The sequence below is a fragment of the Drosophila montana genome, unplaced genomic scaffold (assembly GCF_035044405.1).
Source record: "Drosophila montana isolate Dmon_TW-CO22-7 unplaced genomic scaffold, ASM3504440v1 contig_2178_1, whole genome shotgun sequence".
NCBI lineage: Eukaryota > Metazoa > Arthropoda > Insecta > Diptera > Drosophilidae > Drosophila > Drosophila montana.
The window spans coordinates 4,191,109-4,211,866 of record NW_026997075.1 but is presented as its reverse complement, the minus strand read 5'-3'; the positions used below and the strand labels follow the sequence as shown (position 1 = coordinate 4,211,866).

General features: G+C 40.6%; 4 protein-coding genes across 6 annotated transcripts; 1 reads left to right on the top strand and 3 right to left on the bottom strand.

The window, feature by feature from the left end:
* Positions 1-16: 16 nt before the first annotated feature.
* LOC135427590 (serine protease SP24D-like) lies at positions 17-932 on the bottom strand. The gene has a single exon (XM_064681139.1). It carries the CDS (start codon positions 860-862, stop codon positions 92-94), a length of 771 nt encoding a protein of 256 aa, XP_064537209.1. The 5' UTR covers positions 863-932; the 3' UTR covers positions 17-91.
* A 1,313-nt stretch (positions 933-2,245) lies between these two features.
* On the bottom strand, positions 2,246-7,781 carry Pvf1 (PDGF- and VEGF-related factor 1). Of its 2 annotated transcripts, none has more exons than XM_064681134.1 (5): positions 7,497-7,781; positions 4,152-4,221; positions 4,043-4,069; positions 3,461-3,966; positions 2,246-2,356 (listed from the first exon to the last, which is right to left on the bottom strand). In XM_064681134.1, the coding sequence occupies exons 1-5, from the start codon at positions 7,779-7,781 to the stop codon at positions 2,264-2,266; spliced, it is 981 nt and encodes a 326-aa protein (XP_064537204.1). In that variant the 3' UTR covers positions 2,246-2,263. The 2 variants fall into 2 exon arrangements, with proteins under 2 accessions (XP_064537204.1, XP_064537205.1); XM_064681135.1 differs by lacking the exon at positions 2,246-2,356 and adding an exon at positions 2,924-3,086.
* On the top strand, positions 6,427-20,578 carry LOC135427583 (ubiquitin carboxyl-terminal hydrolase MINDY-3 homolog). Of its 2 annotated transcripts, XM_064681130.1 has the most exons (8): positions 6,566-6,585; positions 6,650-6,692; positions 16,810-17,146; positions 17,276-17,409; positions 17,496-18,198; positions 18,257-18,416; positions 18,490-18,649; positions 19,737-20,578. In XM_064681130.1, exons 1-8 carry the CDS (start codon positions 6,581-6,583, stop codon positions 19,881-19,883), a joined length of 1,689 nt encoding a protein of 562 aa, XP_064537200.1. In that variant the 5' UTR covers positions 6,566-6,580; the 3' UTR covers positions 19,884-20,578. The 2 variants fall into 2 exon arrangements, with proteins under 2 accessions (XP_064537201.1, XP_064537200.1); XM_064681131.1 differs by lacking the exon at positions 6,650-6,692 and having other exon boundaries at positions 6,427-6,585.
* Positions 15,013-16,128, bottom strand: LOC135427586 (zinc finger protein 629). The gene has a single exon (XM_064681133.1). It carries the CDS (start codon positions 16,072-16,074, stop codon positions 15,013-15,015), a length of 1,062 nt encoding a protein of 353 aa, XP_064537203.1. The 5' UTR covers positions 16,075-16,128.
* Positions 20,579-20,758: the final 180 nt, after the last annotated feature.

The following is a 20,758-nucleotide window of genomic DNA, read 5'->3' as shown; positions in this document are numbered from 1 at the left end:
AATTACTCCAAGTCCCTTTCGACGAAATCGAGAAACTCATTTTTTTTATTTATTTCGAATCAATTTTTTATATAAAAGGTTTATAGTTCTCCTACTCAACGTCGGTGTGGGCTTTAATCCAATCCACAAAGGGATAGACACGTGCATAGCCATCTGGGTTGGTTGTTCCGCAGCCACCATAGACAAAGCCGGCAATGCCAACAACTTCATTGTCGTAGAGGGCGGGTCCACCCGAGTCTCCATTGCAGACACCGTTGTCCGCCTCATGGAGCAGACACAAGATATTAGGATATCCATATTGAATGCGGCTCTCGCATTCCGCCAGCGACAGCGATTTGAGCGTTGTCCATTGCAGATATCGTGGCAAATCGCCGCCTTGGGTAAGGCGACCCCAGCCGGAGACAATGATGTCAGCGTCGTCTGGCGTATTTTTGGTGGGCAATGCGATTGGCTGGATGTTTGCCGAGTAGATAAAGGGGGTCTCCACGCGAAGTAGAGCCACATCGTTCAGGAAATTGCCATAATCCTCGTGCACAATGATCTCGACTACCTGCACCTGAACGCCTCCTGTGAATCGATCATTGCTGCCGGCACGTATGCCATACCGGCTGGCTGGCTGAATGACTAACTCCCCATTGGCATCATCGTAGGAAACGCAATGCGCCGCGGTTAGCACCCAGTTCCTCGATATGATTGATCCGCCGCAGGTATGGGAATCGCCGTTGCGCAGCGATATTTGATGCGGAAACTGCGCCTGTGTGGCATCCTCGCCGCCCACAATGCGACCGCTGAGACTACCATGTGGTGCTCCATGGCAAACGGCAGCCAGCAGCAAAATCGATCCAATCAAACTGGAAATCATCGTGACAATAACTGAAACGCCCCGCAGGCAATGCACAGTTTTTTATACACGGCGTTAGTCTAATCTGGACTACGATTATTTATAAGGCAACTGGCCACCAAGAAACTAAACTAGATTTCGCCATTTCGATATCTTATCTTCTGACATTCAGCAACGGGATTTATGAGTGCCTCATTGCTTTCAATTACCCTTATCAATGGCAATATAACAGTTGAATTGGATCGATGATGCTCTCTGATATTGACCACAATCTACGTTGTCGGCAAGATGCCTGTGCATATCGCTTGATGCTAAAGAGAGTCCAAAGCAGGCTTTCAACCATGGCTGCAATCCTGTTTTCCTATAGAAGCAGATTCGGGTTCAAACCTTGCCTTGTCACACATTTTCTTAAATCTTTATGTCATTATAATTTTTCTAGCCGTAGATATTTTCATATAGCTCTTGCGGGCTAAATTTGATCTCTACCCACAGATTTATGCTCTGAGACTGAGTTTCTAACAAAAGTTTTTAAATTTAAACCAAACCCTTTTTTTTTTGTTTAGGGAATCAAAATTTGTTTGCAGCCTTTAATTTTACCTTTAACAGAGATCGCTCCCTAACTGATATTAAAATTCTCGAAAAGGTTCGCATTGTTTTCAAATTATTAATGCCTTTTAATATAAAATTCTTTAAATTATTATCTTCCGTTTTTTTTAACACATTTTAATTACATTAACACGAATCTTTGAATTTGAATAACAAATAATATTTGGTGTTATGGGAAAATGGCACTAGCCAAAATCTGAACTGTTCACAAAACGAAAATCTCCTCTAGATTCGTAGAGTTCTGATTAAATAGAATAAAAATAAAACATTCTCATTTTCTTTTTACGTACACACAAGCACGTCAATTTGTTCATTATTAATTGATTTTTTTTTTGATGGATGTAACGGACACGGAATAATGATATATATATTATTATTAATTATAGTAACTCGGCTACAATTAGTTCATACAAAGACGACAATTGAACTGCGATTGTTATTTATATCTTAGGGCTACGATTGACAGAAATGTTGTGTAAAATGCGAAAACTTTAAAACTTAAATAAAGCAAATGAATAAACATACACATAATTAAATGGAATGCACGAATTCTGGGAGCTACACAAATTATCCCATCAAGAAAAAAACAAACAAATGAAAATCGATTTTAAAATTAACGGACAAACCAAAAAAAAAAAAACAAAAACAAAAGAGGGAATACTGAAATATATGAACGGGCTGTATAGCTAGATAAGATAGTAAAGCTATGTGGTTTTATAAATAATATAAAGTACTTTAAATTACGTATAGGTGTAATTTGTGTATGCTTTAGTAAACTTCAGTACGAACGCCGCGCCCCGCCCCGAAATATCTCTCCTAGACGCTGTAGAGGGTGCTGTTGTCCGGTTCCACGGCGACGGCCTGTACTATAAAGCGTCTGCGGTCCGCCACATCGCTGGGCGCCGATGGCTGAGGATACAGAAACAAAATCAATATATGTATATATTGGATATTTATGCATTAAGATAATTGTATATGATAAGAGTCAGTTGGTTAATGGCTGTTAACTATACATATATATGGGGAATATCAAGCAGGTGCAGATTTATACCAAGCTGGGTTGATTTAGGATACCGAAGCACATGCAGGATAATATAGATGGGTTCATATGTGTGTATAAACATAAATCAACAAAATACTCACACAATGCAACACAAATAACGTTGTGTGTGTTTTGGCCTCAACTCAGCTATAAGTTACATTTGCCTTAAACATTCTCTAAACAAATTCCTAATCATTTAACTTTTTCAATTTTACAAATATTCATATTCATATATATATATATATCAATTTTCGAATGCAAACGTATCACAAATCGGTTCAAACAAAATGTTTTTTTTTTTCAAAATTAAATTTTCTATTTCTCTTTTTTGATTAATTTTGTTGTCAAATAGTTCTTTCTCTCAACCGCTGTTTGTTGCTGTATTGATTGATTGATTGATTATGGTTATGTGACTGTGATGTATGATTTTCGAATTTCTTCTGCAAATAAAGCTGCCTTTCTTTTTTTTTTTTTTTTTTAATATTTATCACATATTTGAAACAAACAAACAAACAACAACAACAAGCAAAGGATCTATGAGTTTTCAGTGTGCTATAGAATGTGTGTATTCTAGGAATAATACTCGAGACTTTTGATCTAAAATAAAACGTAAAAGAAAATAAAACAGAAACACATTTTAAATTAGGACATTAACACAACAATTATGCAATAAAACTTAGACAATAAACGAAACGTTCACATACATATTTATATATAAAAGATCTATATATATATATATATATATGTGCACGAATTGATTCAGATTTTGAAGTCCTGAGTGAAAGCTTGTGCGCCTTTCAAGTCTGTTTGCATTGTGGATGAGCGTTAGACAAACAAAACCAACAACCAGCCCGGAAAACAGAACCCACAACCAGAAACGGGACCGTAACCGCAACCGCAACCGAAACTCAATTTGAATCAATCTATCGCCGAGTTGGTGGAATTTCGTTGGCGTCTTTGCCGTCACTCACATCGGTGCATTTGCATTGCGTCTCATCGAAGACGGTGCCGGTGGTGCAGGATTGATTGTAGCGGCAGGCGCAGGTGCAGTTGGCGTCGTCCCAGTACTTGTGATCCGATTGCTCCAGGCACTTGTCGCGCGCATCCGTGTTTTGGCACTCGCAGCGGCACAGATCCTTGCGATACTCCTGGTACGCATTGCAGTCCTCGGCCTTGATGCGGCAATCGCATCTGCAGGCCAAATGCTGCTCCACACTGACAATGGCAGATCCGCGCTTGCTGCTTGCCCCAAAGCGCTCCACCTTCCGGACGCGCAGCTGCAGCGTCTCCGTCTGCGTCGGCTGGCACGAGATCAGCGTGGAGCCGCAGCAGCCATTGCATCGATTGATGCGCGTACACGCCGGCGTATAGTAGACATTCGATGCCGTCTGCTCGCCGGCCTGCTCCGTCAGTGGCTTCAGCTCCACAATGGTGGGCTGTGGTGAGCAGCTCGCGGGCGTTGCATAGCGCACTTCAGCTAAATTGGGTAAGAAACCGATTAGCAATTGCCCTAAGATGGAGAGGGAATCTATTAAATCGAACTTTACACTTACCACGCGACACGCTGCGCTTAAAGTTCTCTGTGGCAGGAAGAGTAAAGTAAAGGATTGCATTAGTTAATCAGAAATACACAATCAGATTTCTTTTCTTAGCGCTTCTTACCCTTGGAGGACTCGCCGGAGCCATCAGCTTCGCCAAAGTCTGCCGTCACATTGCTCAGTTCCAGTGCGAGCTGTGCGAAAAGAAATGCAAATTTTTTATTATTATTAATAATACAAATCTTTGTTCTATTTTGATTATTATCATTTCTTTTTACATCAAACGTTTCTTTGCACGAAATCGATAAATATCGATTATCAAAAAAACGTTTTTTGGCCAAATCTCGCAACTTGTAGGATTCCGTATGTTATGTAGATTCTCGTAGATCATGCAAAGCTGACTTCTCGGATTACTTTCACCGTTTCTCACAAAATAGCAAAAAAACGCATTTCTGCGTTCTTTGGTATATTTCGATTTTTGGTATAGGTTGACATTCTAGAGGAAGGACAAGGTACTACCAAGTTATTCAAGAACACATTTTCCATAGTGTGGGGCTCAAGGCGGAAGAACCGGTGCAGGGTGCAGTTTAAGGCGTGGGACAGCTTTGGGATACGCTGGGCTTAGGGTAACTAATGGGACTTTTAGGTTATATTCGGCTAACTAGAGCACACTCTCACTTTGATTTTCAATCAATACTATAAACTTAACTCGTTAAGGTCGGAGATCATCGACAGCTTTCTTTTCTTAGTTCTAAAGAAATGCAATACCGTATAAGAACAGGTTCGGTTCGGTGTATTAACCGAAACATATTTGATTGATATTGCGGCAAATTTGTTATTTTCAATACATTTCTGTGGAAACGTTTTCGTTTTTACACGGCGTCACATGCCGTGCCACTCAAAAGTGAGAAACTTCTTTGCTAATGATTAAAACAAAACAAATTAGGTAATAGCTGCTGCAATAGTGAACGTCAGGTGCTCGGCATAAAAGCACGAGATTATAATTCGCAAGTGGTTTAAGTGCAAGCTTGCGAAATGGTTTGCCTGGCATGGAAGCTGCTGGGCCGTCTGCCTGCCTGGCTCTGCCGACAGACGATTTCTGTAACAATTAGATATGGAGATTGAAAATTAACAGAGCAACTAAAAAAACAGCTGTGTTGAAACACGCGAAGCCCCTAAACAATAACAGAGAAGAATCAACTCGTTTATTGCGTTCTTCGATATTCGAACTGTTTGGCTCTGTTTTGTCTGAGAAAAACAGCTAAACAAAGGCTCAGACGAATGCAATCAATAGAAAACACCTGTACCAGTGCCTTTAGCTGTACCTGTAGATGCGGCAGTATATGTACTATGTATCGTATAGAGTAGGCTCTGCCCCTCGGCAGATTAGTCACTGGCCAGGCCAATAGCGATTCGTTGGCCAACAAATTCCATTGAAACACGCGCAGCACATTTTTCGTCTTTTTTTTTCTTTCTTTTATTTTGCTATTTTTATGTCGTCCAGAGCCAAACAGCTTTGAGAGCTGAGTCAACCCGGGGATAGGGTATTCAAGCCACAGCGTATTCCCTGCGAAACACGTGCCAAATGCCATTCGGGGCTTAGCTGTTTGTTGTATTGCCTGATTGACCAATTGACACGTCGCTCGCATTGGCGTCAATGTCGTCGAGTCGCGGCTTCGTGCCTTGACCATGAATCATGGTGTCGCCACCTGCTGCCGCTAGTTGCCATTTAGACGCTACTAACTAATTAGCACGTAAACAGAAGGAGAGCGAGAGAGAGAGAGAGAGAGAGAGAGAGAGAGAGAGGGTAAGAGGGAGAGTGGGTACGAAAATAGTTAGCTTTTCAAGCTGTTCAAACAACAAAATTCCTTGTTATTTTATGCCCTGATCTCGAGAACTATGCGAGCTAGAGACTTGAAATTTGGAACGTAGCTCCTCCATGTGCTCAAGCAAAACAGGTTTGTTTTCGTTCAGCGATAGCTTGCCGCGTTTTCATGAAATCGATAAAAAAAATCGATAGGGAAATCCCGTTATTTGAGCATAAATTGGAGCTTTGAGCATACAAAATATTTCACTTTCTGTATACCTACAGCGTTCCTCACGATTTGGCGAGCTATAATCGTCTGCTTTGGTATTTACACACATTTGTATGCCCTTTTTATGCCCTGAAAATTTCATAAGGATCGGACATTAAATGCCGAAGTTAACCAAGATGACTGTGAGGCTAAGGGAGATCGTGCCTGTCTGTGTGTGTTTGAGTGTATGTGTGCATATTAAGAAGATAAAATGCTTATTGGGGACCTATTTTGTACAGTGTAAGATCGTAGTAGGCACTGTCCGGCTGCTAGAGATGTGAAATTAACCGCAAACTATATGGAGCAGATCCTAGTAGCATTTAGAAAGAGGGCAACACATAAATTCAAATCAATATACATTATTACCACAAATGCAACACACAAATTAAGGGGAGAAGAAAACCACAACACAAAACTTAAATTTACGGAACCGTGCATCAACAACGTGCTGAACAACCTGCATTCATGTGGAGCTTCTATGGGGTAAGTGGCAAAATGGACAAATACTCTATATACATACATATATACATATATTTATATATATCAGATCGGAGATAGAACCAAACAAAATCGACGAAACGTGTCGACAAGTGAGTGTTCAGATTTCCGGGGGATTAAATAACGAGACATTTAAGATAAGTGGAAATTCATTTATGAAAGTCAAGATATTTGCAAACAACATAAATGAGCTGTTCCTGCAAAAATATGGCTTGTTTTCTTAGCTAGGTAATGCCCATGTAAACATCCAATTATGCCAAGCATTATTTACAGGTAGCTTTCAAAGATTAACTGCACTTTAACGCGTCATTCGATTAGGCCCAACGTTTCCGTTGCCAGGAACAATAAAAATTCCATTCACATATTGCAGTCGCAGTTCTAAGAAAAGCGGAAAGCGGCGAAATACGATCCAATTGTTTTTACTGATAACTGTAACTGTATCCGTATCCGTATCTGTATCTATATTTTGGTCTGTATCTGTATCTGTATCTATGTAAACAAACGCGTAACGTTTGTTTACTGCCACCTCGCATAAATATTCCAAAAATATCATTTCCGTTGCGACTTCTGCTTTGAGGTGGAGGCGCTGCCCTGCGCAGGTGGGTGTGCAGCGAGTGGGGGAAGGAAGCTTCGGATTTATCTTTTAATTGGCGAAGCAAATACAAGTGCGAGGTGGCCGCATGAGTAACGCCTAATTAAAGCGGAATGTGCGCGCTATTTGTCTTGGCATCAAAAGGCGGCCACTATCAATGCCAGGGGCCAGGGCACGCTGTCCGTTTGCGTGGCTCTTATCAAAGCGGGCGCTGTTGGCGCTGCAACTGCAACTGCAACGGGGTGCTGACCCAAATATGCAACGTCTCGCTGCGACGCGTTGGCGCCAAGCTGTGTTTACTCACCGTGACAGGCTCAACAGATGCGGCTGCTGCGCCCTGGCAGCAGCTCGTCGCCTCCGCTGCCTCGACTTCGGCGGCAGCGTCGTCTATTGCACGCTGCGGCCGCGCATAGATGCGCGACTGCGCAGTCGCAGCGGCAGTCGTGACGGCTGCGCCGCAGCTGAACAGCAGCAGCAGCAACAGTGCCGAAAATTGCTTTGACATTTGGCGTCGGCGTCGCTGCTGCGCATGCTGTAAGTCGCTGCTGCTGCTGCTGCAACTGCGCGTTGTATGCTGGGTTTGTGTCATGGCTAAACGTCTGTTGTTGGCGCGCTGTTAGCGTGTGCACTGTTATCGCTGGCTGTCTGTCACTTGTTGTTGTCTGCAAATAGAGCAAAGCCGTGGAAATAATGAGTGAGAGCGAGAGAGAGAGAGAGAGCACAACACTTAACATGTTTGTATTTTGAAGCTTATTCAAGCAGCAGAGCTTTTCATTTGTCTACTTGACTGTGATTTATGGCAAAATTTATGATGAGCGAGAAGACGTCAGTGGAGGATGTGGTTGCTGGTTCTGTTTGCTGATTTATTTATGGGCTAGTCAGCGGCTGTACGAGTCAATGCAGCAGGTGTGCACACACACACGCACACACACACAAAAACACACACACACGCACACCAATAACATACATCCACCCACCCACTCACAGACTTGCAGACAGAACCAACTGGAATTGGGGTCAGTATTTGTTGTTGTATTGTTGTCAACTGTAAGTGACAAAACCTTTTTTTATGGTTAACTTGACATTGATACAAAAGTAGACGCAACAATAAATAAAGAATAACAACAAATGCAGCGTTATCATAAATATACACACTCGCACATGCATACAAAAGTACATACATATATTTGTATATTTCTGTATGTGTGGGTGCGTGTGTGAGCTCACAACCATGCGTCGGGCATATCAATAAGTAAATCATCAAACTGATTGCTTGGGTATTCAGCAAAAGGCAGCTGACCGACTTGAAAATACCCTGTGCTGAGTGAAAGAGCCCTTTACCGAACCGAACAAAATGTGTTTCATCCAATTTCCATAGTAATAATATAAGGAATCATAATAATTTGAATCAGTCGCTAGTTTGATTTGCGGTTTGAACCAACTCCCAACCTTTTGGTTCAAACCTTAACTTGTATTACATTTTCCATAAAACAATTCCATTTGTAATTTCTAATTGTCCGTTCTACTGAGAATATTGCAAGCCGTAAATATTTTCATATAGAACTTTCAGGCTAAATTTAATCATTTACCAAAATTGGCATCTACCTTTACTTTTGTATTAATCTTAGTCCCCTTCAAATCTTAAGATTCGACTTGAAATTCCGGGTTTTAACCGCACGAGTTGCAACCTTGAAACTAATATTAATAATGATTTCGCTGTCGCGCAATAGGCGCACAATCAATTTACTTGGCCTAAATCTAATATCAAAGTTGAGTCTTCATCCCTTTTGTTTAATGCCATGCTTAAACGTGCATACCCTTTGTACACTGACTTCCATGTAGGATAGTTGAATACGCGACACTTGCCACTATTGGCCATGAATGGACAATGTTTGTTTTGTTGGCCTGGTTGATCTGACTCTTCAATCAGCTGGCTGCTTCGATAAGCTGGCGCGTAGGCTTCTTGTCCGGAAGCATGAAAAACAACAACCAAGAATGTTGCAGGCGGATGCAGCCGATTGCGTGATACTCTTTCACAGTCCAACAGCTGGAAACAGGCTACCCATTCATAGAGAGACACAACTCTTTGCCACGCCCCCAGTGGGTGGGCAAAGGGTTTGATCTGTAGAGCACGTCCATAAGTAGTCAGTTCAGTCCAAATCCAGATCTAGCTCTAAGACTGCGATTTGCCGCGTCCCCGTGGACGTAGATATATAATCCTAGCACTTTACTGAAAGCTATTCAATATAGTAATCAGCATAATAGTAAAAAAAATGCCTGAAAAGTGTTTTCTATAAATCACATTTTTGTCCGATAATTTGCAATATCCCATAATGTCCTTGGTTATCATAAAAGATATATTTATATATATATATAATATATAAAGACACTAGCTAGGATGTTTGTATGTATTCAAATAAAAAAGATTGACAAGACAATTCATTGTCCTGATCGCAGCGGACAATACCCTATGAATTCGTGACAGAACTACAAAACGCTACGCAAAGGTATTCACGCATAGAAAAAGGTTTCCCAATTTCCGGCATACGTCTTGGGAAATTCTTTCGGCGTGACACACACCGCATAGAGCGGAGGAAATGAAAATATTTTAAAATTTGCATTTCATAATAAAGCAAAGGCTACGAGAGATTGCAGCAAAACGATAACATGGTTAAAAGGAGAATGACCTTATAAAAAACGAAAGTAAAAAATATGGTTCACATGAGATTATAAAACTAATTTATTTCTCAGTTTTGAACTTAATATTGTTGATCAATTAAAGACGGAGTTCTTGTTTTTTTAATTATAGAACTCAAATATTAATACGCACTTTATGTAATTGGAACAAGTTCGATAAATGTGAAGTAATATATTAAAAGCATTGTATAAAAAAGAAAGTAATTTAGATATGTTTCGCTTCGATCGAAACATTTGCCAAAGCGGAAATTTAATTATGTTTTTATAAATGGATTCGATATCTCAACGATAATTTAATTATGTTGAAGAGAAATACAAAATTAAAAGGCGAATCTTTTAATTAAAGTTCCCCATATCAAGCTGTAGTCCTTACATATTGTGTGGTCTATATATGTATGTATGTATGTGTGTATATAACTGCCTGTGCGTGCAGATACATGCACATAGCATGTACATATGTACATATGTACATACATTGGCATGCATAGCTATGAAAATTCTTATTATAGGTCAGTGAGCGCGTTTCATTTTCATTTTCATTTGCTGCTGCGGCTGCTGCTGCTGCTGCTGCGGCTGTTGTTCGCCGATAATGGCACGCAAAACAAAAACAAAGCATGCAAACGCTGATAGCGAGCAGCTCAAGGCAGTTTATCAGCTAAGCAGCAGCCGCAGCAGCAGCAGCTACAATAATAACACCAATGCGTTGCAATTCATTCATGAAAATGCAACAATATGCAAAATGGCCCCCCACAAGCTGCAAGCATTTGAAAGCTCGCGCAAGCCGAAGAATGCCACACATAAAAAAAAATGACAAAAACCAGAAATGGAATACCACAAGAGACGAGCGATAGGGTGCGTGAGTGTATTGGCGTGTACGTGTGTGTGTGTGTGTGTGTGTGTTGTATGCGCTTGCAGGTTGTTTAAAAATAGCTTTAGCTCTTAAAGTCAGCAGCGTCACAGTACCTAACGGTAAGAGAAGTTTGCCTAAACGTATTAAAAGCTTAGTTTTACAGCGTAGCCAATTACAATAACATAAATATTTATGTATGTATGTACATACATGCAAGCGTTTTTTTTTTGTGTACACACTGGTGATGCCTGCACAAAACACATGCGCACGCGTAGAAGTGTTTATTTATGTAATCAGCGAGACAAAAACAACAATCATATGTGCGCTACTATCAATGCGCCAGCCTTTTTTTCTTATTATTATTTGTTTCTTTTCTTTGCCATTAAGCAAACAAATGCTGATTGATATGACAGCAGTTTTCTGTTTGTTGTTGTTGTTGTATGTTGCTCGCTCACCTGCGTGATTCATGGGTGGCTGCAGGAAGCAGCAAATTTAAAAATCAGTCAGTTAACAGGGCGCTGTTAGCATGAGTCAAGGCTATTAGCTGCTACGACAACTGTTAAATGCAAGGCAATATCTGTTTTCGCAATATTTTTATATATAAACGAAAGGTAAATGTGTGTGCGTGCATATATGTATGTATGTGAATACATACATAGAAAAATTGGCGCTGCGCAGCCGCCGGCGCCGCTTATCACTAATCGTGCGGTATTTAGTCATGCGTTACGGCGGTAACAACAGCAGCAACAGCAGCGCATGCCAATGTCATCTATGACTACGTTGCCTGCGTACAGATTACAAATTAAGCACGTTTTAATTAATAAGTCAATGCGTTTGCATTGTATTGTCGTTAACCGATCGCTGCTGTCGTAGTCGTTATTGCTGCTGCGGCTGCTGCTGCTGCGGTTTTACCCGTTCTGCCAGACACATTGCGGCGCGGTGCGTCATGCCGCTCCCGTTGCCAGGTAAGGTCTCAGGCGTCTCAGCCATCTTTGCCAGCAAAGCTTTCCCATTGCGCACGAGTGCCAATTTCAATTTCCAGCAATGCCACCCCAACAAACAGCAAACAACATACAACAACAACAAGCAGCAGCAGCAGCAGCAATAACAATAACAGAAAAACAAAAGGGCCATATACAACAGAGAGACAGATAACAGAAGCGTCTGCGCGCCGCGCACGCAAAAAGGCAAATCAATTACAATTATAGAGTGCTATAGTGTGAGGGGTATTCGCCAGCAGATGCCCTGTACAAAGCTCGGGCAAGAATTAAAATATTCTAGATCTTTGGGTACCTAACTCTTTATCAAAATCGATATCTCTATATATAAAGTATGAGAATGGAAAACAATATCGCCAATAAATAGGCTCGTTCTGCGTATAAAATACACGATTATATGCATACATATATCATATAGCAATATTCTAGCTCCTTATGAAGATTTAGCTTAATCGACTTAGCTCGGCAGCCTGTTCAAGAATATATAACTACACAACTTAATGGATGCTTTACCTCTACCGGCTGCATAAATTTGCACAAGCCGAGTATACCTTTTCTTAAGTCATTTTAAACGGGAAAAGGGTATAAAAAATAAGTAAAAGTGCTTTGGTCAGAGATTCTCGTCCAGGATATACCCTGCATTTAGCTGTTGCAAGTGCAATATAACATATATAGAATATAAATATATATGTATGTATATAATTAAATTTAAAGCTAATATGTATATATTTTTAAGGATGGGCTATGATCGCCTTTTGTCAAATAGCCCTTGCACATTTTGTAGCATAATAAGTGAAGTTTATTGTAAGATACCCCTTGTTAATATATGAAAAGGGAAGATATTCGTGGCTGGAGCATGTTTAGTATGCTTAATAACTACATGTCTGCACCAGCTCTGAGGTAGAGGGCTAGTCTTGCGGGCGACTGGGGCAATTTTACAAGATAAATTATGGATTTGATGGGCCCCAAGCGGCTTGGTAGATTGAATCGTTGAGTTCACAGCTCGGTGGTCGAGGGCAAAAACCCAGGAAAACAAAATTGAGAGCGTGGAGGGAATAAGATTTCATATTGATAAAAACTCAGTATTGTGAATAATCTATTCGATAAGATTTGCGCACTTTTTTTTTTTGTTAAGTATTCAGTACGAAATCCCATTAAAACTAGAAGCATGTGTAAACAGATTATAGCTATGATGATTTATAAATCCAATTGAACCTGTCCCGGCTCAAACACTTAAATTCCAGTTTAAGCGGTTTTTTTTTTCAAAACGATAATAGTTGTTTACTTAAAGATGCGTTTATGAAATTGAATTTGCAGCAGAATTGTATAAAGTTTAGATATATTTATTGGATTATTTTATTTTAGATTATTTATATTATTTTAAAGGATAGATACGAATTCTTTTCAGTTTGATGATATTAAATTATAGTTTACTTATATTTTATTTTGGATTATTTATATTTTAAATGATGGATAAGGATTCTCTTAAGTTTGATGATATTGAATTATAGTTTATTGATAGATTGAAGGCTTGTTTCTTCTCAGCTATAGATTTATCAATTGTTGCCCCAGTAATGCAATTAATCTAATTTTGGTTGGCTAATTCAATTTGCACATTACACACGCTTGATTCAAGTATTTGTTTAAACTCCGTTGATTGTAAAACACGTTGGAATATGCGTTAAGTCAAGCGCAACGATTTACACGGGGTTTTTTTATTGTTTTTTTTTTTAATTTATTTTTAATTTGTGTGGTTTTTTTGTTTTACTTCAACAACATTAAGAACCAAATTACAAATTACAATTCGCTCTGATGACTGATCAACTGTTGTTCTGGTTTAAGTTATTTAAAGCGACAATATCAACAATAACAATAGCAACAAAAGCTTTAGGCCCAAATAGCAAAACAATTCACAAACAAAAACAAATGTTAAATTAAAGCAACAAAAAAAAAAAATACAAAAACAATAACAAAAAGTTGTCGACTGAGGGTCGCGTTCGGTGATCGCCACAGTTTTATTTCGTTTTTTTTTTTAATTTTTTTGGTAGTTAAGTTAAATCTGTTTTGTTTTTGCATATGCACTTACGCGAAATCTCGGCTCTCGGCTCTCTCGTTAGCACAAATCTAATGTGAAACACGAGTTTAATTTTATCTTTTTTTTTTTTGCAGAATGCACGTACAAAAACAAAAACAAGAATTGTTAACTGTTCGGCGTCGACAGCGACAACAACGTGACAATCCAAACACAAGCACGATTCGTTCAAAACTGTCGCCTGTGTGGGCCAACAGCAAGACTTTTAATGACAATAACGTTTAATTCGCTGCCGCCGCTGTTGCGCTCCGACGCTCTCAGTTCGTAACGGACGCGCTCCCAGCCGCTCGCGCACGGCTGCTGCGATCACAACGTTTTTATTTTTTTCTTTTCCTACTCTTACAGTAACTGTTAAGGCAGGCGGCGGCTGACTGCTGTGTGCAAATGCTTGGGGGTGCAGCAGGTGCGCTGTTAATTAACAGAGCATATGTAGGCGCTTTTAAGCGCCAGCCAAAGGTTTTAAAAGTCAAACAACTTTTCACAGATGTCAAATATTTGTGTGTGTGTGTGTGTGTACGTACACAAATATATAGAATTTATGTGCAATTTGTAACACGCATTTACAATGCGCTGCTAAGCTGATGCATTTACTTCATATTTACAAAGGCACAATTTAAATAAGATATACATAGTCATTTTAAGTTCAGATTTTACCATTTTATATATATACACTTATATTATATGTATTTTACTAAAACACGATCGATTTGTATGGTGATAATCACAAAGTGGACAAAGATTATATAATTGAATAACCTGATATATGTATATATCATATCGTTTCAACCTGTTGGCCGAATATGAGAGATCTTATAAAGTACACATATCAACAGCCAGGCCATGTCTATTTTATACTCAATTTTACATGCATGCATGTGAGATCACCTTTCTATGCGATTCGACTTTTTGTAAAACACTCCTCCATTTTCAAAAAATTTTGTCGACCAGCCCGCGCAATTTTCAAGAAACTCGTATTTTCTTCCGTTTGAAAGTCGGGTTACCATTTAAAGCTGTTAATTACTATCGAAAGGGTATTGTGTCGTCAGTTGTGGATGTCTTTATCAATGTATGCGAATATTAAGCCCTGAGTACCGGGTAACATTAAGTTGACTTGATTCTGCCAGAGCATTATCCAATTTTCCTATTGACAAATATGAACTAGAAAAATGTAGAACTTACCTCTTTATAAGTTTGAAGAATGTTTAAGCTCAATGTGGCGCGTGAGATCGATGGATCGAAAGAACTGCGTGTTGCATAGATTGCAGATGTGTTTTATATGTCCCCGCTCGGACAACATGTGCTCGGTAAGATGACTAATTTGGGCAAAGGACTTGCCGCACTCGGGACAGACGTGCGCCCGTTCCAGGTGCTTGCTCCTCATGTGCTTCAGCAAATGATCGGCGGTGGTGAAATCCGCTTGGCACACGGTACAAATGTGGGCGCGCAATAGCACATGCTGGCGCTGCAAGTGTGCTCGGATGGCCTCCCGATTTTTGTGCGATTTGCCACAGAAAATGCAGTCAAGTGGATTGCGATTGTGCGATTTCTCAATGTGCTTGAGCAGACTGATGCTGCCGGTGTATCCATTGGCACAAAGTGGACAAACATAGGCGCTGGGCTTGGGCTTTGGATCGGCAATGCACGACTCCTTATCTAAATCCATAGGCCAACCAAATGTTAGATCATCGTCCCAATCAACAGTAGGCAGCAGCTCGTCAATGTTCTCCTCAAGCATTTCCAGATCCTCAGTCTCATCGACAACGCTGCCATCGCCTTGCAGACTATGGTCGCTTTCGGCATGGGCAATCAGGTCGCTCATGCAGCTAAACGCCTTCGCGTCGTTACAGTTGTCCGCGCACATGGCGCAGTAGAAGAGCGAGTGTTCGCCATGCCATGAAACCACATGCTTGTACAGGAATATTGATGAGCTGTAGCGCTTGCCAAATGTGCCACACTGCAGGCACATATAGCGGCCGTCCATGTGTTTGCGTTGGATGTGCCGCTGACGCAGCTGCTCATCGCCATACAATGTGAGGCAATATTTGCATATGTGCAGTCGGGCGATCCGCGTATCGCACAGCTGCTCATGTGCCTTGCAGACGAGAAACCGAGGAAAGGCAACCAAACAGGAGCGACAATAATAGAGGCGTCCAGTTTCAGGCTTCCTGCTGTTTGTTGCGTTTGCAACCAGTCTACCTTTATTTTTTATCTTCGAGTTTTTAGGTAAAATGCACTTCGGTTCCATGGCGCGCTTTTGTTTTTTGTTTTAGCCAGCGGCCGAATTAAAAACCAAGATTGTTTTGATCATATCGATAAATCGATATTCACCGTATCTATTCACTGAATGCTGAACATTTCAACACATTTTGCATTTATCAAATATGTACAAATTAATCAGAAAAGCTTTAAAATGAGAATATTAGTGTTAAGCAAACAACGTTATCATGTGTAGGGTGTTAAGTAACCCAATGTTATAAAATATTACAAATAAACCAACCGATGTACTATCGATATAAAACTCAATTTTTTGAATTGCAATTTAGCGCTTCTCATCAGACACCTAGGAATTATACAAAAAAAAAACGATTAAGTTCTTGATATAAGAATTTTACATAAGTGTATTGTATTTCTTTAAATGCAATACGCAGTTAATTGTAGAAAATTTGCGCTTGCCTGTTAAAAGCAGATGCAGAACGATAAATATTTTGCAAAAGCAATCGATATATACGGCACATAGGGACAATCAGTTGTTAAATGACATCACTAGCATGCATTGGCAGCACTTGCATTCGCAATTATCGTGCAATCGTATCGATAGGCATTGATGCACCCATATTTTGTACATCCCTACACTGTTGCATTTGCATAGCCAAAAAAAATGCCAACCTAAATAGTTGACTTTGCGTTTATTGTATTTCGATTTCGATAAAGGCGAATACATATTGTGATTCCAATACCCGTATCCCCCTCCCTCCTACAGCAAAGAAAACGACTCGAGATGAGCGACGCATGCGAACGGGAGCAGCGCAGCGAAAAGTGCGCCTCGCCGAAAACTGCATCAGCCTCGGCGTCGATGACGTTGGCGTCAACAGCCTTGGAATCGCAGTCACACAACACAGCAGGACAACAGCAGCAGCAAGAAATATCATCCATGGCCAGTGGCAGTACACCATCATCAACAGCGCCAGCTGCTGGACGACAACAACAGCAGCAACTGCTGCGTCCTAACGAGAGCGACATACGAGAGCTGCGCGAGATTATACACTTGCTGTGGGGCGACAGTGTGCGCGAAGATGTATTCAAGCGTTGGTCTCAAGGTAAGTCGATGTGTTGCACCACCCGAAACGACAGCGCCCCCAAACAGCGCGCGCTTTTCGTGTGTGTGCGTGCGTAGGTGTGCATTTATGTGTGTGTGTATCTCTATACAATTATAAATGCATTTGCAGGCTTTGAGTTTAGTGATGTGGAGCCCTCGGCTTTGGTGCAAAAACAGGGCGGTCCTTGTGCTGTGATAGCGCCCGTGCAGGCGTACTTGCTTAAGATAATTATCATGGACATGCCAGGCATACAATTAACAAAGGTAAGTTCAGCCCACACATCCGCCCACGCACCCGCCCACACGACACTGCCCCTGGCAATAGTAAAACGATTTATTCTCATTACCAGCTGCCCAGTGACAAATGTCAGAGTTTGCTCATCGAAGCTTTGTGCAACATATTGAAGAATTGCCGAGCGCCGCGTTATAAAATTGTCACACTGCAACGGCGATCAACCAAAGAGCGTCGCCTGACGCCGCCCACTGATGCAATTGAAGCGGCTGTTGAGGCGGAGGAGACAATTGGAATTGATGCGGCTGTTAATGCCGCTTCTGCTGCTACTGTCGCAACCAAAAAAGATGCAGCATTGGTCACCACACGTTTGAATTTGGAACTGACACCAGATCAATTCCATGAGCGCCTGCATACGCTCCACTTTGAGCACATTGCCGAGGTGGCTCGCTACTATGTGGAAAACTATAGTCAGCTATCGAATACGTACGGTGTGCTATTGTTTATGTATTCGGTATTCCTAACCAAGGGCACCGAGCAGGTGACATCTGATATATCGGACACATCGGAGCCGCTTATACACAGCACATATGGCTATGGGGCACAATCGTTGATCAATCTGATGCTAACTGGACGCGCCGTTGCCCATGTCTGGGACAATGAGCAGGATGTGGGCGGTCTAAAGCTGCGAGGCATTTGTGAGCAGAGCGATATTGGATTTATAACACTTATGGAGCAGATGCGCTACTGTACAGTGGGCTCGTTTTTTAAGAATCCACGCTACCCAGTATGGGTAATGGGCTCTGACACGCATTTAACTGGTACGTAATACTAGTTGTCCGTATATCATATGTATTAACATTCCATTTTGTGCTACAGTTTTGTTTAGCAATGAAAAGAGGCTCGTCTCGCCAGAGACACCATCGGAGACGGGACGTCGGATCTTTAAGTCTTACGATCCGGAGGGCAACAATTTCATATCGAGCACCTTGCTCCGTGATGTGCTAGCCGCATTGAATCTGGTCAGCGAGCCGGGATAGTAAGTTGCTCCTGACCTCTGCTGCTAGACGAGTGCCTAATTTCTTCATCTCATCCCCTTACACCAAACATAGTGTTAGTCTCATGCAAAAGCGTTTGGATCCAGAGAATCTCGGCATCATACTTTTGAATGCCTTCATGGATGAATTCTTTCCGCTGGAGCGCCGCTCAACGCCGGATACGTTCGAGCTGCTGCACTACAATGGCATACCCGGCTCCAATGATAACAACAAGGTGAGCATTCAGCTTGCTAAAGTGCTCCAATTATCAATTTATGTGACTCACTGAAGGCATCCCTTTAATCCCTTATTATAATCTAAAACAGGAGCATGAGTTGAGTTGTCCGTCTTTTATTAGTCTCTCAGTTTCGAGGCTGCCTTGAAGAACATTGGCATAGATTTCTTCGTGGACTGCAGTCAGCACATATGCTGGATTGCAGCACTAATCATTAAGCTGAATTCGATTTCTGTAAGGTGTCTCCACCAAAATTACTTGTATTTTTATGCTGCCAACATGTTGTTGGCAAAAACCTATCGTATATTTTGAACTGTACTGTTCGCACCTTCCTTAAGGGCTTTCCGATTTCTATAGTATTATATTTGCTGTTTTTTTTTTAATGTATGAATATTGGTTGGTACGAAAGATAATTAGGCAAATTCAGAATTGAGTCCAGCTTATCTCTTTATCGAACACTGCACTTGATTATTCTTACATGTTATACCCTTATAATACCCTTATAATGGTTATTAAACTTTTGCCACGAAGCACACATTTTCGACCCAACTTAGTCATATAGTCTAATCCGCCTGTCTGTTTCTATGCAAACAAGTCTCAATTGTTTTGAGATTTCGCATAGACCCGTGCTGCAGTTGCAACATCAATCATCAATCAACATTGGACCACTATATCATATAGTTGACGTAGGATCATATTCTGCTTTCTTAACCAGTTCTATCAGCTCCGGACTATATCATATAGCTCTATAGCAAGAATCGATCCGAAAACTGAGATTTTCTTTGTCAATATCTTGTATGTGGCACTTTTTTGTTTATTAAGATATTTTAACCAAACTCGCCATTTATTCGTTAAACTATGCTGCGTACATATGAGTCAGATCCGATCAATATCGAACTACTTAAGTATATAGCACTATAGTAAGATATTTTTTCTGTTCATTTAACTAAGCATTGACGATCTAACCTTTCTCACACTGTGTTCACAAGGGTATTAAATCTTCGGCGTGCCGAAGTTATCCTTACTTTCTCGATTTTATTTGCCCTAGCATTTCTTTTTAATGGGAGTGTCTTCTATTTTCACACAGGTGCGCTACTACTGTGGCTCGGCCATTTTGCTGGAGGGCGATCTCAAGTCGATTTGCACCTCCAATCCGATGGTCACCTGCCTGCAGACCAAGTGGCCCAACATTGAGATCAATTGGCATGATGCATACATGCCCTCATTGAATTGATGTCCTTATTAAAAAGATGAAAGATGTTAAAGCGAAGGCAAAGGCAACCGCAACAAAATAACAACAACAACAACAAACACAAAACAACAACAACAACTAGAGAGCAAAAGTAGCAGCAAAAAAAAAATTATGCCATGCACATCTTTATTTCAAACACCTTTCAATTGTTTATTGATAATTTATTGAAAAACGTTTAAAAAACAACCAAAAAAAATGCAAACAAACAAATATGAAAAAAATGCAACATAAAAAAGAAGAGAGAAGAAAACTAACACAACTGACACACACGGCTACACTTGATTACACACACACACATACACATACACATACACACACAAACACACACGACAGGCACACACTTGCATGCATAGAGGGTATGCAGAAATTTGAATTTTGCAACAATAATGATCTAAACATGAGAGCATCATTATGCATAAAAACATATTGAAATGTAATTATTGTTTGCCATTGTAATTATAAGACCCAGGAAATTATTATACATATTATAACCCAATAAGACACAGCCCGAAAATGAAATAACTACAAAATTAGCGAAGAAAACACACACACACACACAGACACATGCACCCACACACACACTCACACACATTAAGAACAAAAATTTTTGTTTATGGCCTTTTAACAAATTAATTGTAGTGTTTAAAACAATTTAATAAAATTAAAAACCAACTAAATGCGTAAACATTAAGTGCAAACCGCAATACTGCCATTAGCTGCCAGCCAGAGTGAAATGGCGCGACGATATAGAGCACGCCACAGTTCACTTAAGCCCCACGCAAATGAAATAACAGTTATTTTCGGCACGGCGAATATCAGATACCCTTGCAGAGACATATGGCTTATGTTTAAGCCGT